We start from the raw sequence: 15,554 nt of genomic DNA, 5'->3' as shown, positions 1-15,554 counted from the left end.
TTCTTCCACGAGGAAAGAAAGGCTGAGAGAGCTGGTACTGGTCAGCCTAGAGAAAGCTTAGGGGGATCTTGTCAGTGTATATAAATACTGAAGGGAGAGTGCAAAGAGGATGGAGCCAGGCTCTTTTCAGTGGTGCCCACTGACAGGATCAGAGGCAATGGCCATAAACTGAAATTTGGAGGGTTGTCTGAACATCAGTACATGGTTATCTGCTGTGAGGGTGATTGAGCACTGAGACAGGCTATCCACGGAGGTTGTGGAGTCTCCATCCATGGAGACATTCAGAAGCCACCTGGACACAGTCCTGGGCAACCAGCCATAGGTTGTTCTGTTTGAGCAGGGGGGGTTTGACCAGATGACCTCCAGAGGTCCCTTCTAATCTCGACCATTCTGTGAGCCTGTCATTTCAAATGTGAGCCTGCACAGCTACGACTGCTCAATACAGAAAAATGAAATTGAGCCTATTCCAAACACTGTTACTTCCTGCAAATCTAAGTCACTTGGCTTCTTTTAAAAATTCAGTCAAAACTATTTTCTCCTGCATCTCCAGGAAAAGCAACCTTCCTCCACTTTCAAAAGAAAATAAGCAATGCACCTATTAATTACACAATGTTGGCTTAGCAAAGGAGATGAGCAGAGCTCGTCTGAGGAGAAAGAGACAGAAGAGCTGTCTGAGGAGGAAGCAAGGCTGCTGGTAGGCGTATGAAGTGTTCAGGACTCATACCTGGTTCAATTAATTACTTATGAACAAATAGACTTACTGAGGTATTCTCCTATCTTCTTGTTTCATTCTCCTTATGTGAACAGAATTTAATTTCAGGGTGACATCCCCTCTTTAACTACTCTAAGAAACAGAAGATTGAAAAAAGGAAGATTCCTATGTTAAACCTGCATAAAGAGGATAAGATCTTAATATGGTAGAGAAATTAAGAGCAGAGGATGCCAAAAAAGATCACGTTAGTTGAATCCTGGACTCTCTGAAGGATGCTTACACCTAAATATACACCAAAATATAACTTAGCGAGGTTTAGAAAAACCTCACAAAATCATATAATTATCTTTCCAATCGGTGCAAAGTCATTAAGACATTGTCATCTGCTTCTCCTACAGGGATCCAACCATGAGAGAATTAGGTTTCAACTAATAGGAAAACTTGTAATACAGAGTAGTTCTGAAGGTGGGCTGAGTGTCCAAAAGACTAACAGTATTAATATCTGTACTCCAGGAATGCACCTTGTGAACCAAGCATAGCAGCCACATGGGCGTTCTGACTCACAGCTAAAATGTTTGCATACTCTTATAGAAATCTGGCAATGGTCCAAAGGGGCACTTAGCCAAGATAAAGATGTAAAGCCCACAGATTTCAACAATGTGGACTGTGGAATGTCTCTCCCCTGTTTCTCCTCTGCTCTGAAATTCAGTAAATTCAGAGAAACACACAAAGACCCAGCTCAAGACTCTTCAAAGATACAATCCAAAGCCCTATTACAGATCACCACTGTCTTGTGGAGACTAAATTTCTGAACGCATTACAAAGTATTACTAATAACCTGATTTATCTAGCATTTATGATGGTGGGTGATATGAGCAGAGGTGCAAAAAAGCAAAATCTATTATTAATCAGGCAGAGAACTTAGTAAAGGACAAAGATATAGATAATTTTGCAAAATTGGTACAAAAAGAGTTAGCTTACTTGCAAGTAGGGAGTATATATTCAGACTACCTGATGCATTTACTTCTATCTGCCACCTATTGCTCTCCTTGGCTTATTTCTAAGTAAGTCTGCTATTATACTGAGCAGATTAACCAGTTAGCAAAGTTGAGGACAAACATCTGGAGCAAGTCCAGAGATTTCTTTTTTTTTCCAGACAAAATAAGTATTAGTGAAATTTGGAAAGTGAATTTCAGTCCATAACTTTCTCAAACGAAATACTTCAGAGTTTTCTTGTAAGAGGGAAAAAAAAAAATAATGTTCCTACAAGTAGTACTTGCCAGGGGCAAACTATCTTCATAGTATTCTGGCATCACCAGAGACTAGCTGAATTGCTGGGTTTTCCTATATAAAATCCCTAAAATGATTTCAGACAAGAAAGGCAGAAATATCACTGCCAGACTTAATAAGAACTGCTCCTGATGGCAAACTAAATCCAGTAAGGGAAATAAAGAAGAATATAATCAAAACCCCTCCAAAACTTGAACCTAATGACTTTGAGAAGAGACTGGTTGCTATGTCAAAGTAAATACTAGAAACAAAATAGCCTCTTTCATATTCACAAACTCAGATACACAGGTCGGTTTACCAGAACTTGTGATTTCTGGAATAACAGTCTGAAGACAGTAGTGGAAAACATTTGACAGAAAACTGTCTTTCTATTCTTTTCTGTTGCTACCTTGGATTTACCAGGGTCATGAAGACAATTCCATATTGGAACTATAAATCAAGTTGTAGGCCTCCCCTCGCTTTGACCCCACCAGAGAAGAGCTGTTTGGGTTGGATGAAGAAATGTTAAAGAAAAACTGCATTCACCTAGTAAAAACATTAAAATAATGTCATATATTATGATTCAAAACACAGAAACTTATCAGTAGAACCAGACATATGGCAGATCTATTTGCAGATTATTAACAAACATTACAATTGATTCATACATTTTGAGGGTTTTCTTTTTCCCCTTAGTTTTCTCCCTGTCTTTAACACTAACCTACATAACCAACTAATCTATGTAAGATCCACTACATCGCATAACACACACCACACTTCCTGCTGATTTTGCAGTATTTAATAGTATACTACTACGTTTTGTACAGTTACTCTGCTAACAACATGTAGCTACGTTAAAGGAAAACAAACTTGGGAAAGCATACAAGCACTTTACATAAAGTGGTTTTCATTATTATACCATTTGAGAAAGTGGGTTATTTTGACAATCAGAGCAACAAACTGCTGTTTCATGAAAACAAAACCAGACTTATCACTCACGTGGATCTTCACGTACACTGCAACCAAAGAAAGTGGTAATTTTATTCATGCAGGACTGCCTGAGTATAGGACATTTCAAACAGGTATAAACTGAATTTGGATTAACTTAAGAAGTTTTGCTAACAAACCACACAAGAATGCAGCTTCAGCTTCATCTTTGCCTGACAGCTACTTTTAACATGCCAGGTCAACCAAGTCGATCACAACTGCTGGGATGAAAACTACCTTGTTTCTTGATGCACAAGATCACTTCTCTGATAAATATTGCCAACTTCAGACAAATATTCCAGCAGGCTTTTTTAAGAGCTCTGAACAATGACACAGTACAAGAACTGATTACAGGGAGTTCTTTACTGATTGAAGAACAGTCTGTTTGGTACTGTAACTCAGAAAATCTACACAAGTGTATATATCAAGTACACACGAGTCATGGCACAGGTGATTTCTTCAGGCACTTAATTTCTACAATTCCATGTTAAGTAACAAAAGGAGCAGAAAAGGTTTGAGAGCATGATACACTTGTCAAAAGCAATAAAGAAACAAGTAAAAAGAAACTGTCTTCTTGTTCACTCCTACAGATCACAACTACTGTTCCTCCCAGCATCTCCCTCAAGTTCCAGAGCAGACAACTCTGAAGACTTCAAGACATTACCTTCCCAGAAACTGCCAATTTACCATCCACCAAGGGAAAATATAAATAGTCAATTAAATCCATGGACTTATTCAGGATAAGTCAACTAACAATAATGACAGTACCAGGCTTCCCGTAAAAGGATGGGGAAAGGGAGAGCTCCTTCTACACATATCCAAGAATGACAGTAATGCCATAGAAACCATGTAAAAAAAATCAATACAATGCAGCCGCTGAGCTGGGAGCTGAAGACCAGCTCTAAGCAAAGGTGAGAAATTAAATCATTGGCTGAAACTACTTTTGATAAAATGTCATAATTGAATTACAAATTCTATCCTAGTCTGATTTTTCTTAAAGAAATTAATCAGAGTAATTGAGTTATCCCTTTCAGGGTCTTTAAATGCATACCATTCCTCCCTGGTAACCACATTTGTAATAATGTTTAGAACTCCACTGATAGTAATTCTTCTGTTAAAGCTCAAAATGAAATAATGAGGTACATTATATCACCATAAATTTCCATTACAAAGACTACCTTAAGGACTGCCAACCAGAAAAGTATCAGATGCCTCTACGCCCATATTATGGTACCACATGTCTGTACAGATGTAGAATATGTAATGATCTCATCCACGTACCTGAACACTCAAGTTTTGAGTTACTGGGCAACAACTGCTGCTCCTCATGCCTCGCTCTCTAATAACCAGTATTGTCAATAAAGTTTGGCTTCTACAAACTGAAGACCTTATCATTACTCAAAACGATCTGGAAGCAATACTAAAGCCATGACAAAGTAAATTGTGTTTCATCGTTTCCCCCCCCTCCTCCTCTGGCTGTGAGAACACACAGATCAATACTCTTCGGCATGAGAATTCTGCAGCGAAATTTTCATTTGTTACAAACAGCAACAAAAGGGCCCCAAGCATGCCCTGTCACTTCCAGTTTAGAAGGAAATGCACTAATAAACTCTTCCCCCTGGGTCATCTTTGACAATGGGCAATACTATGCCAGCTCTTATTAAAGGCAATTCATATCAGTGGCCCAAAAATTTCCTTTAAAATTATCATCTTTTGTATCCATGTAGCAGGATGTCAGCTTTAAAGTGCCACTGAGATATAGGACCTGTCATTATGGTTAATTTTCAGTACAGTTTTAACACCAGGCTAGCTGATCCCTAAGGGTATGGGTATGCTTTTTTGGCTAACAAGATTTATTTAGTGGTTATCCAGACAAACAAGAAAATGTATTACTGTATATTGCTTTTCAAATATAACAGCAAGCAATAAATCCTACTGTAAAAACATAAATCTTTGATCTTTACCATGATGTCAAACAGATGAAAATATTTTTAGATTACTTTTTTCTTTTATTTAGCATTTTTTAAAAAGTTTTTTATATATATATACACACATATATATATTTAAAAAAAAAAAAAGAATGAAAGAAAAAAAGAAAAAAGAAAAAAATTTTGGGGCTTCCAATCCAAAAAGCACATAAAAAGTAAAATTCACCTTAAAATACAAAACCTATATAGCTGTTGTATATATATAGCTATAGATCAAGTTTATGTTTCAAGCCATAAGGATGGTATTCTCTGTCAAATGGCCTAAGCTTCACAGCAGGACAATATGCTGCATTTCAAAAGAGAGAACTACGAAGTCTGATATTGTTCTCTCTTTTTTTCTTTTTTTTCCCAGAGAAATAAGTGTTTTAAACACCATTTTATTGCTCTATTATACCAGGAAAAAATCAGAAAACTTTATTTATGGGTAAATACATCAATTTTCCCTGTTTTTCCAACAACAGAAAGTCTGTTTTAATGCTATAACAGGACTAATTTCATTTGTTAGGATGAAGACTGTCTTGTACTTTGCTAGACAAAAGGCACATCTAACAGAATAAGAGAAGAAGCTGTTAACATTGTCTAAATCCTCATACAGTCAGCAAAGCCCATTTTTATTGATTTTATATAGAAGGAATAAAATCTAGTTGACCTCAATCAACTTGTCTCTCAGGGAAAAGACCTCTGCCAGCAAATGCCAGATACCAAATACCTTAGAGCATTTCCTATGCTACTTTTATTTCTACAAGTGGAGGACACTTACTTTCCCTGTCGCGGATCCAGATGCAGTGGCTGACTCCAGATGCCAACTGACCAAACAGTCCATTGCTGGACCAACAAGTCAAGCAAGAGCACATTCTACACCTTAATCCTTTGTCTTCCTTGGCCAAAACACCCTCCACACTGGGCACAGCAGCATCACAGACAGATTTTGCACACCTCTTTTTTTTTTCCCCCCAGCTAAAAAAACAAAGTCTCATGACAACTAAGACAGAAATGGGCAGTTGTGCAGGTGACACAATTAGGCAAGGAGAGGCTTAATAACTTATTCCAGGCCAAACACAGCAAGTGACTTTTGGAAGTGAAAATTGAACTCTGATATTCAACCATATCCTTTGCCAGTCAAGATTACATGCTTCCAGAACACAAAATGCATAAATAAAAAAGATCACCAATGCATGTTCAGAATGCACAAGCTATGGCTGCATCATGCCAGCAGGCTTCTGAATGAGTGAATTAAAAAAGTATTTCAAGTATAAAAAGCACGTCTTTCTTTTTCTTCTTTCTACTTCAGAGGTTAGAAATCATCACAGAACATCTCCATAATGCTTTCAGTCCTTGGAAAGGTGAAAGTTTGCAACTATTTTTATATACGTGTCTCCCAGGTAACAGAACAATGTATTATTTGGTGTACTACCAGTCTGCTCAAGGTGACAGATTTTAAAAAGGAATGTTAACTAAGTACAGTGGAATCTCTCTTACCTTTAAAAGTATTTATGAAAAACAGTTTTCACCTTAAATTCAACAAATAGCATCCACAGAAAAGCATACTGGCATGTTACATACATTGCAGGATCAGGGTTTTTACACACGTGCATTCTATGGAAAGCAACTGTAAGAAGTTTTGCAAACTAGTGTTTCATTTTACAACAATTTCAGAAGCTTCACAAGGGTATCTTTGTATGATCATTTCAGATCAAGGCATCTGTAGGCAAAATAAAAGGTGTAAGTAGAAAGCAGTGGTATTAGGAGCATTTAACCGGATAAAAAGAAAGCAATTAAAACTCTACCTCGAACAATAAGTTGAGCAAAATTTGACACTCCAGAACCTCTCTCCGACTGAGTTACACAGCGGTATAAATCCTGGTCAGTTTTTGTCACCTCTTGCAACTTAAAGGTAGCAGCAAATCTTCTGTGATTGATATTTTTAGTTTGAGCAACTGGAATATCTTCTCCATTTCTCCTCTGAAAATAAGAGTAACCAAGGTAGAGTTATCTCATAGGAATTAAAAGAGACGTTTATCATGATCATCATACAAAGAATACATTAAAAAAATTAACAAATAACAATGCATTCATCCCACGATGCATTTCCATGGTAGAAGAGCTCAGTGTTGAGGTCCCATCAAGAAACAAGCAGTACTCAAAAGCGTTTCAGAATCAGGCTTTCACACTGCCACAAAACATGACTATGACATACGCAACTGCCACTGCTACATAGCTGAAACCTTCCGAGGAGAGCCCAGCAGTAGCCATTGTACTCCTAAGAAAATTCATTCAACTTCAAATAAGATTATATCAGATACACGAGGTATATTGTAAGAAATACTTAAACAAGTCTGGCATTGAGGGATTTCAGAGGTTTTCAACAGCTCTTTATCAGCAACCAGCCAATGTTTTCTTTTTAATGCTTTTATCTGTCCTAATTCAATATCTTCTAAATTTGTACCTTTGTTATACATCAAGCACCACCTATCTACCTAAAACTAGTTGAAATAGAAAGGGGAGGGAAGTAAGCTTCTAAAAGAGTAGTAATATATATCTCATGTAAAGAAAGCAGCTTAAACAGTTCTGAAAATATCATAGCTACCACAAATCACTGAAAAAATCTGTCTGGAGCTGTGGGGGCAGGGTGAGAGGTCAGTAAGGCAGAAACAGTTTGAGCTTCTTTCTGACCTTATTACCATTCACATTAAATGATCAGTTTTGATTGTAACTGAAAACCAGACCCTCCATCAAAAGTTAGCATTAAGAAAAAAAAAAAAAAACAAACAAAAAAAAGATCCAGAAGCACACACCAAGTGAACAAACAATTTTACTGTTCTCTCCCATGGATCAACCACGTTATTCCCTGACTAGAATACAGTTTCTGAGCTTTGCTCAGTCACCAGAAAGACATCATAATTTCCTTCTAACTGCGTTGCCTGCTCTGCTTGATACGTAGCCAAATGTGACTTCCATGGACATTTTTAACTCTAACTAACCTCTGGAATGAGAAACTTCATTGAGGTATTAAACTCTGAGCTTTCTGTCTAACACAGGAAGTGCTACTGCTGAGCCACAGAATTTAATAACCTGAAAGCCTGTGGCAAAATACAAAGGGGAGAAAAAGGAGATGAGTTAATGCTGCATGTGTATATTAGCTGGCCTCCTGTCACAGGCAGGAGCACTTCATAGTACTCAAACACTTCATTTTACATCTGCCCTCTGTGATCTTAGCATGGGTTAGTCACTTTCTAAACAGTTTTGCGGTAGATTAGCCAGGGGTTCAGCACTACTTCAAACTCACTGAAACAAGTATTCACTTAATAGTTACAAAGTTTAAACAGATGAAATTCAGCTTCTACATCTTTTCTTGCAGGAGTCAAAGCACCCACCCCATGCTTCACTGCAAGCCTTGGGGGAAAAAGTTCTTTTATAAGAACCTGGCAGATTTCAGTCACTAGTATTCCACTACAAAGACCACACCATCACCTTTACCAACAGCAAGTTGTGTGTGTATGACTTCTTCATTTCATGAAGACACCACCCAGTTTTGCCTTCCCCAGCCACCCTTTTTGCCATTACACCAGGAACTGCAAGAAGCCATTACCCAAGGGTAAGCTCAGCCTGCCGGGCTGTATTGGTGAGATGCAAAGAATGAAAACGGATCTCCAAAAGAAGATGGCATATGAGATCCTTCCAAAAGGTACTTTCACTGCTTCTCCCTCAGTCACCACTCTGTAACCACCGAAAGCCTGCTTATCACATGGAAGCTATTCGACAGGGTGTTCACAGGGCAAAAGCAATGGAAGTTGGGCACTTGGAAACCTGGATCCACTGTAGTGCAGCCAAGTCATCCTGCGGCAGGCACCGACTCTCTACTCAGCTCTATGAATATCTGCCTCCTATTAAGAATTAAGGAAGTTTGCTGATGCCCGCGAAGAATCCTATGAATAAGAGGCCTTACTGAACTTTAGGGATCAATGAAATTATTAAAATACCACACAAATGAGGTGCAGTGTTAAAGGCTTTATTTCGGTGCTGCTTAAGCTACAGTAAAACTATTTTGTACAGTAAAAATATCTCCCTCCTGTTAGCTGGCATCTTCTCATAGGAAAAGCTAAATCTGAAAGCAGGATTTTAAACCTACTTTCTCTCTCCCTCCCCCCCAGTTTTGACCAATGGCTTGAACTCTCTGGAATGATAACTTCATATAAAACTTGGATCTAGTGCCTTGAACTGAGCAAAATAAACAAACCTTATGGTACCTCCTTCCTCTTGTCCATGCCCTCCCACAGCGTGTGCTCTCACGTGCACCTCAACCAGCCAGCAAATGGGTGCCAAGCTCCCTCACTAAACACAAACTTGCCATATAATTGCTAAAATTACCAAGCAGCATATAATAAACAGAAAGCATATTTGTAAAAATGATATGAAAGCAGACTTGACAAGTAACCCATGTAATGCAGTCATTCTTGATCATCTATGGAAAGAAAAATAACTATTAGAGAGTTTTCTAAAATGAAAGACTCCCTTCAGTAAGTCCAGTGCTTTAAATTTCAATGCCAAGCGCTTACTCTATAGCAGAGAATCGCATCCAAGCTTGCTGTGTAAACTAATTTACCCTCTGAAGCTCAGAACTTGCTTACTTGAGCTCATCTGCACTCTTCATGTTGAGAAACAAAGTGAATTGGGCTCCTACTTATAATGAAATATTAATGCATTTTCAGAGCACTTGATCAAAATGAAATTTAAAAAGCTTTACAGTTTTACTCCAACAACAAAACCTAGTATTTTCTTTTCTATTTACATGAGTAATTTCCTAAAACTTTATCTTACAAGGCTTAAAGTAGGTGCTCAAATTTCTCTGCATTAGGATTTGTTTCTTGGGCTCCAACTGCACAATAACATTTTCAAAGTCTATCTTCATGTACAGCTTATCAATTACAATTTTTTTTGTCACTAAAATGATGAAAAGTTCAAACAGAAGTGAATTCTCACTTTAAAATGAATGTTGAAGAAAATAACTTGAATTCATTTCAGTTCATATTCCTTACACTGGTAAACCATTAGCCAGTCAGAGTTCAGATGCACTGCCATGCTCTCTTAATTAAATTCTTCTTTTTAATGTCAGGGCATTACCACTGATTTTAAAGGAGAGGAAAGAAAGGCAGCAGTGCTCTCTGCTTATTAGAGGTTTCTGGTACCTACTATTTCAATTTATGTCCTGCTCACACTGAACAGAGCTTGGAAATTCTGCTCAATTAGGTTTTAAAAATTCAATTTAAAATTAATGTGGAGTTATACTAATAGGTAATGGCTGTACCCTGTGTGATCCTTGGTTCCTCCAGTCCCTTGCTGTCTGATTTGATAACCCTGAATTGCTCATTTAGGAGAGGTCACCACCAGGCAATTCTCCTCCTTCTGTGAAAATAATTCTGGGCTTCACAAAGAACTACTCTCTATAAACACTTCATTAAAAGAAATATAAGCATGTGGAAAAACCTCTTTAATTCTGGCATTTCAGGCATTTAAAATTATGACCTTAAACAAATCTCTATGACTACAAGGTTATTTTTAATTTGATAGGAACATGATTTTTCTTTTTTTTCTTCCATGCAGTGAAATGAGATCATCTATATTTTAAACAAAGTCAACAGTAAAGTCTACGCCACTTATAAAACAATCATAGGCAAATTAACCATTAGCCTTAAATTTCTCTCTTCTGTCTCAGGAAAGAAGTCAAGCATTTAATAAACATGAAATGAAATTCTAATGGATCTTCCAGGACCTGAATGGAAGCAGCAGCATCTAAAGCCAAACATCTTATTTAATTGGTAAGATTTAGTTGCATTTCTAATTTTTTAATACAAATTTAAAACTTACCTGCATTTCTCTCTCAATTCTTCAGGTTGAAAAGTGGTGGGCTTTGCTTTTTTGTTTTAACAGAAATAAGATACCATAACTTTCTGTGGTGATGTTCCCTCTAAATTTTCCTGAACTCTACTTTTTCATACTAGTGATTTTTATCAGCCTGGACAGCTCAACCTCACACATCCTCATCCCTTTCTTAGTGTAAACACCTTAAAATAAGTCCACTCCAGTGCTAATAATTACAGTCAACTCTGGTTGCCTTCTCAGGGTCTCGGCTGGATGCCAGGATGCCTCCAGAGATCAGAAGATGTCAACACTTCGGCTGCAGTGACACATGCGTTACTTTGGCAGCAGTGCCCATTTCTGCTGGCGCCCACTCTCTTCCCTCCTCGCCTTCACTCCAGTGCTCACGCAGAAAACTGACCCGGAATAAAAAATACCTTCCTGGAAAACATATTGCCTCCCCATCTATTATCATCAGCAAAGGGATTAGTTCATGATCGGATTCACTGCATGGACACAGGGAGTGGAGAGGGCAGGATCCATGTGGGGAGCAGGGCAAAAGCTGAAAGTCTGTCTAAGTAACTCGGTCCCTCAAGGCGTAATCAAAACTTCACTGGACAGCAGAAGGGCTGGAAGGATGCCTCCAGCAGCCTGGGGAATTACAGCCTCTGCTGCTCCTGAGGAAAAGGGAGTTTGTAAATAACATGCTCCAAAACATTCCTGGTTTTACTCATTGTGTTAAGGGAGAAATGTCATTTTTTGCAAGAGGGAAGAAGGTTGAATGTGGACAGTCTGAATGCCAGCAAAAATGCACGATATCTGCCAAAAGATGTTTTTGAAAAACAAAACGATGTGAGGGGAATAAACAACACAACTATACTTTAAAAATATTACTTCCATGTAGCTGTTTGACACATTTCAGCACACACAGCATATACTTTTACAGCATTTAAGACATAACTTCCAAATGGAGAAAAAACTGTATTTCTAAAAAAAAATTTATTATTTTTATTTTATTCTGTCACACAAATGCATCAATAAGTCTTGGGGCTTTAATTAAACATACTAAAACCGTTATAAAGTATGGCATCTATTTGTCTTAAGAAATAATAAATAAATTTTTTTTTTCCCCACCTACAAAACAGCAAAAGACTGAACAAGTGGGATTTTTTTTTTCCAGTCAATCTTATTTACAAATAGTTTAAGCCTAAGGAATAATTTTTTTCAAGCAGAACATGAATTGGAATTATAGCTTAAATAATACAGCTAGATAGTCTTTTCTTCTTAGTATACAAAAAAGTGAAATAGCAATTTCTTTTGTTTGATCAATTTTTTAAGAGAAAGCATGCAGCTAGAGTTCAAGCAGTTTTTTGGTACGAAATTAATACAACTTGCTGGTTTCCCCACATGCACAGCAAACCAGATTAAGACCCTACTTTCCAATGAAATACACATTCATTTACTAGCAAGACAAACAACACAGATTTTCCCATACAAACATATACTGAAGATCTTGAATAAATGTGACAGGCCAAATTTTATCCTGCATTGCACTGCAATACAGAAAAATCAATGATTACTTTAAATGTCTTAGTTACATGCACTGCTGTTACTCAAACTTGTCTGCTTTGAAGTAGCTCAATTTCCCTCGCCCTGCACTGAACCTCTTACTGAAGAAAACAAGGTTGCTCATGAAATAATCTAATTGAGAGCCATCTGGCCCTTCATAGGTGGCATTCCTAATTTATTTTATTATAATAAAATCTACTGGAGGCAAAATAGCAAAAGTCATGCTACAGTGTCCCTCACCATTCCGCTACACAAATAAAAACAACATTTGCTTTTTCTGGATATTTTAAAGCCTCTTTTTGTGAACCTAATCTAACACATGCCACAAAAAAAATCTAAAAAAAAAAAAAAAAAAAAAAAAGAAAAAAAAAGGAAAAAGAAAAAATCTCTACTAAAAAATAATAATAATAAAGAAGCTTTTCAGAAAGCTATACTTCTTGAATTCAGTGTTGTTGATTTAAAAAAGAAACCAAACAAATGAAAAAACCAACCAAAACAAAAAAACCCCGAACATAATTCACAGAATGCTGGACACAGTGACTGAAGATCTATACCACCTTAAGCAGTGTATGCTGAACTACAGTATTCATCCTGCAGCTCAAAACAAAAAAGATGATGACAATGAAGGAAAAAAGTTGCCAAAAAACCCCCACTACTGAAGATTAACACCACACGAGACTGTTCCTCAAGCAATTCTTAGCAGATGATTTTACCCTTTTCTAAAAGCAGCCAAGTATACCAGACACTCTTATTCTTCTGTAATTCATTAAGTCCTGCAGGTATCTGAGGAAATTAGGGCCTGTGGTATTACGCTACCTACCACCCATCACACCACTGCCAAGGAGACAACTTGAATGCGGGTGTTAACGGACAAGGTTCACAGGACTCAATGGTCAAGGAATTTATACCACCACATGTTTTTATAATCATCATCTTTGTTTCAGGTGTCTCGTTTATATGGGTTTAAGCCACTGGCTGGGTGAGGAAATACTACCAGGATTACCTAGAGTGCAGTCCACCACAGCTGGTCTACCTGTAAGCTACAAAACAGCAGCCTGAAAAGGTGGTGCACAGTGTTAGAGGCAGTCAGTGAGTTGCCCCCCGGCATCACCACGGGCACAGGCAGTGGCACCAGCACAGCACCCAGCACCAGATGCTCCAGCCACCGTGGGAGCAGCAGTGTCCTGAGGGAAGACCCACAAGGATGACAACCCCAAAGGCTGCTGTGTAAACCAAATGACTGGTAGCTACACAGGCTGGAGGACTTAGTTAACTGGGGCAGAATTAAATTAAAACCAGGATTACAGTATTTCATGTTGCTGAAACCTAAGATGACCGGGCATCTAGGGAGAACTGCCATGTTTATCCAAGAAGCTGATAAACTGAGGAGGGAAAGAAGGTTCATTCAGGGTTAAATGACATAGATAGCACCAAAAGTGAATACAGAGTGAAAAAAACAGAGCAGAAAAAAAACCTTTGTTAAGCAAACAAGTAGGAATGAGAATCTCAAATATGAAGTTATGAATACTGTATTTTTCATTGGTGAATACTCTTTATAACTATGTCAAAGTCAGCAGTGTGTGATACAGAATAAACTACAAGTCAAAGTCATTTATAAGGAGCTTGATATATCACTTCAAGGCAGATTTTCATAAATCTTTAAAAAAAAAAAAGTTTGGAAAACCAGAATGTCTATCACAGAACATAAATGTGATAAGGCGAAAATGTAGGTAAAATAGACAAGTCATAGCAAAAGAGGAGCCTTGTCCTCTATGCTTCCCTACTCTATTGCTCACTTTGAAAAAACACCTTTTCTGTAAGTAAAAAAACCAACCAAACAAAACAATGATGAGACAAAATGAGGGAAGTGACATTTCTGTGCAATCCTCAAGTTCAACAGAAAAAGAACTTACACACACTGCTTGGCCATTGTCAGTAATCAAGCTAAAGGTAAGATGATGTAGACTTGAGCAGCATTTTACCAGCTGAGGAAAGAAGGTTTGGTATAAACAGCTCAATTAGTTGTACTTGTTTTGGGCAGATGATGCTGATATTGAAGAAGTCTGCCATCTGCCCCTCAGAGGTTCACACACCACTCCTGCAATCTGGGGATAAGAGCAAAATCAAAGCTATTGGTCCTCTCTGCTCCTACTGCCTCCACAGAACATCATAGCTCTGACTCCTCCTCAGGGAAAGCGGACCTGACTGACTTATTTCAGTTCAACACCAAGAAGCATCAAACTTCAAAGCTGACTAAAAACCAAAAAGGGACCGAAAATCCCCATCACAGTTCCACAGCTGAAACCCCATGGGTGCTAACAAGGCACTTCTCTGAAATTTCTCTAGGCCCCGCAAATGAAAAAGCAAAATAACTAAACTTCTCTAACATTCAGGGTGTGCTCAGCTTCCTTTAATTTTCAGGGGCCATAAAATTTGTGCAAATGAAAAAAAAACCATTCTTCAATGTAATGAAAATGGCAAATAGGCAGGTGCACTGTAACAGCAAATGTTTTGTCATCAAATGAAAGAAACGGTATCTCAACAGTTAATAAACTGTATCAACATGCAATGGGATCTCAAAGGGCAAAGTTACATTAGAAAACTATGAAAACTTCAAAGTAGAAAAAAAACATGCAAACTATGTAAAACAAAGTTAAATTAGATGTGACTCTCCTATTATACATGTTTTTCTGAGACCATAAGTGAGCCTCCCAACACTTCACTGCTGCAAAATGATTTAGCCCAAAGGCCCACAGCCCATACTTAAACCCTCCTGCTGAATATTGATCTATGTCTTCACCTGGGTACAGTGGGAAGAAAGGAATCATATGAATCATATTCTTTCCTCTGAGGGGAAATAGTGTCCTTCCAAAAGCAAACCAAACCAGTCAATGTGTCCCTCAACCTGCTGCCACAGGCACATATTCTCCTATAGACTATCCAGTCTAAATTCCTGAAATACTATATTGGTCCTGCAAAATGATCTGTCCAAATGCATCATCAGAGGATACCATCTGCATGTGCCCAGTCCAAAGACTTGTTAAAGATCACACATATGCAGCATCTAGCAAGAAAAAATGAATGCTAAATATCAAATCACGTTCTGTGGCAACCAGCACCGAACCCAAGATGCTGGTAAACAGGACATGAAAGGTTATGGCAGCTCCCTCACC

At 37.9% G+C, this 15,554-nt stretch overlaps 1 protein-coding gene across 21 annotated transcripts in view; it reads right to left on the bottom strand.

The window, feature by feature from the left end:
- The window catches only part of PTPRK (protein tyrosine phosphatase receptor type K), a 397,787-nt gene that overhangs the window by 193,306 nt on the left and 188,927 nt on the right, over positions 1 to 15,554 (bottom strand). For all 21 annotated transcript variants that reach the window (XM_030489190.1, XM_030489193.1, XM_030489195.1 and 18 more), the window contains exon 6: positions 6,744 to 6,918. In XM_030489190.1, the coding sequence (XP_030345050.1) occupies positions 6,744 to 6,918 (175 nt within the window). The remainder of the gene's footprint in view (positions 1 to 6,743; positions 6,919 to 15,554) is intronic.

Source organism: Strigops habroptila, chromosome 6 (assembly GCF_004027225.2).
Source record: "Strigops habroptila isolate Jane chromosome 6, bStrHab1.2.pri, whole genome shotgun sequence".
Classification (NCBI taxonomy): domain Eukaryota; kingdom Metazoa; phylum Chordata; class Aves; order Psittaciformes; family Psittacidae; genus Strigops; species Strigops habroptila.
This window is presented reverse-complemented; position numbering and strand designations above follow the sequence as displayed.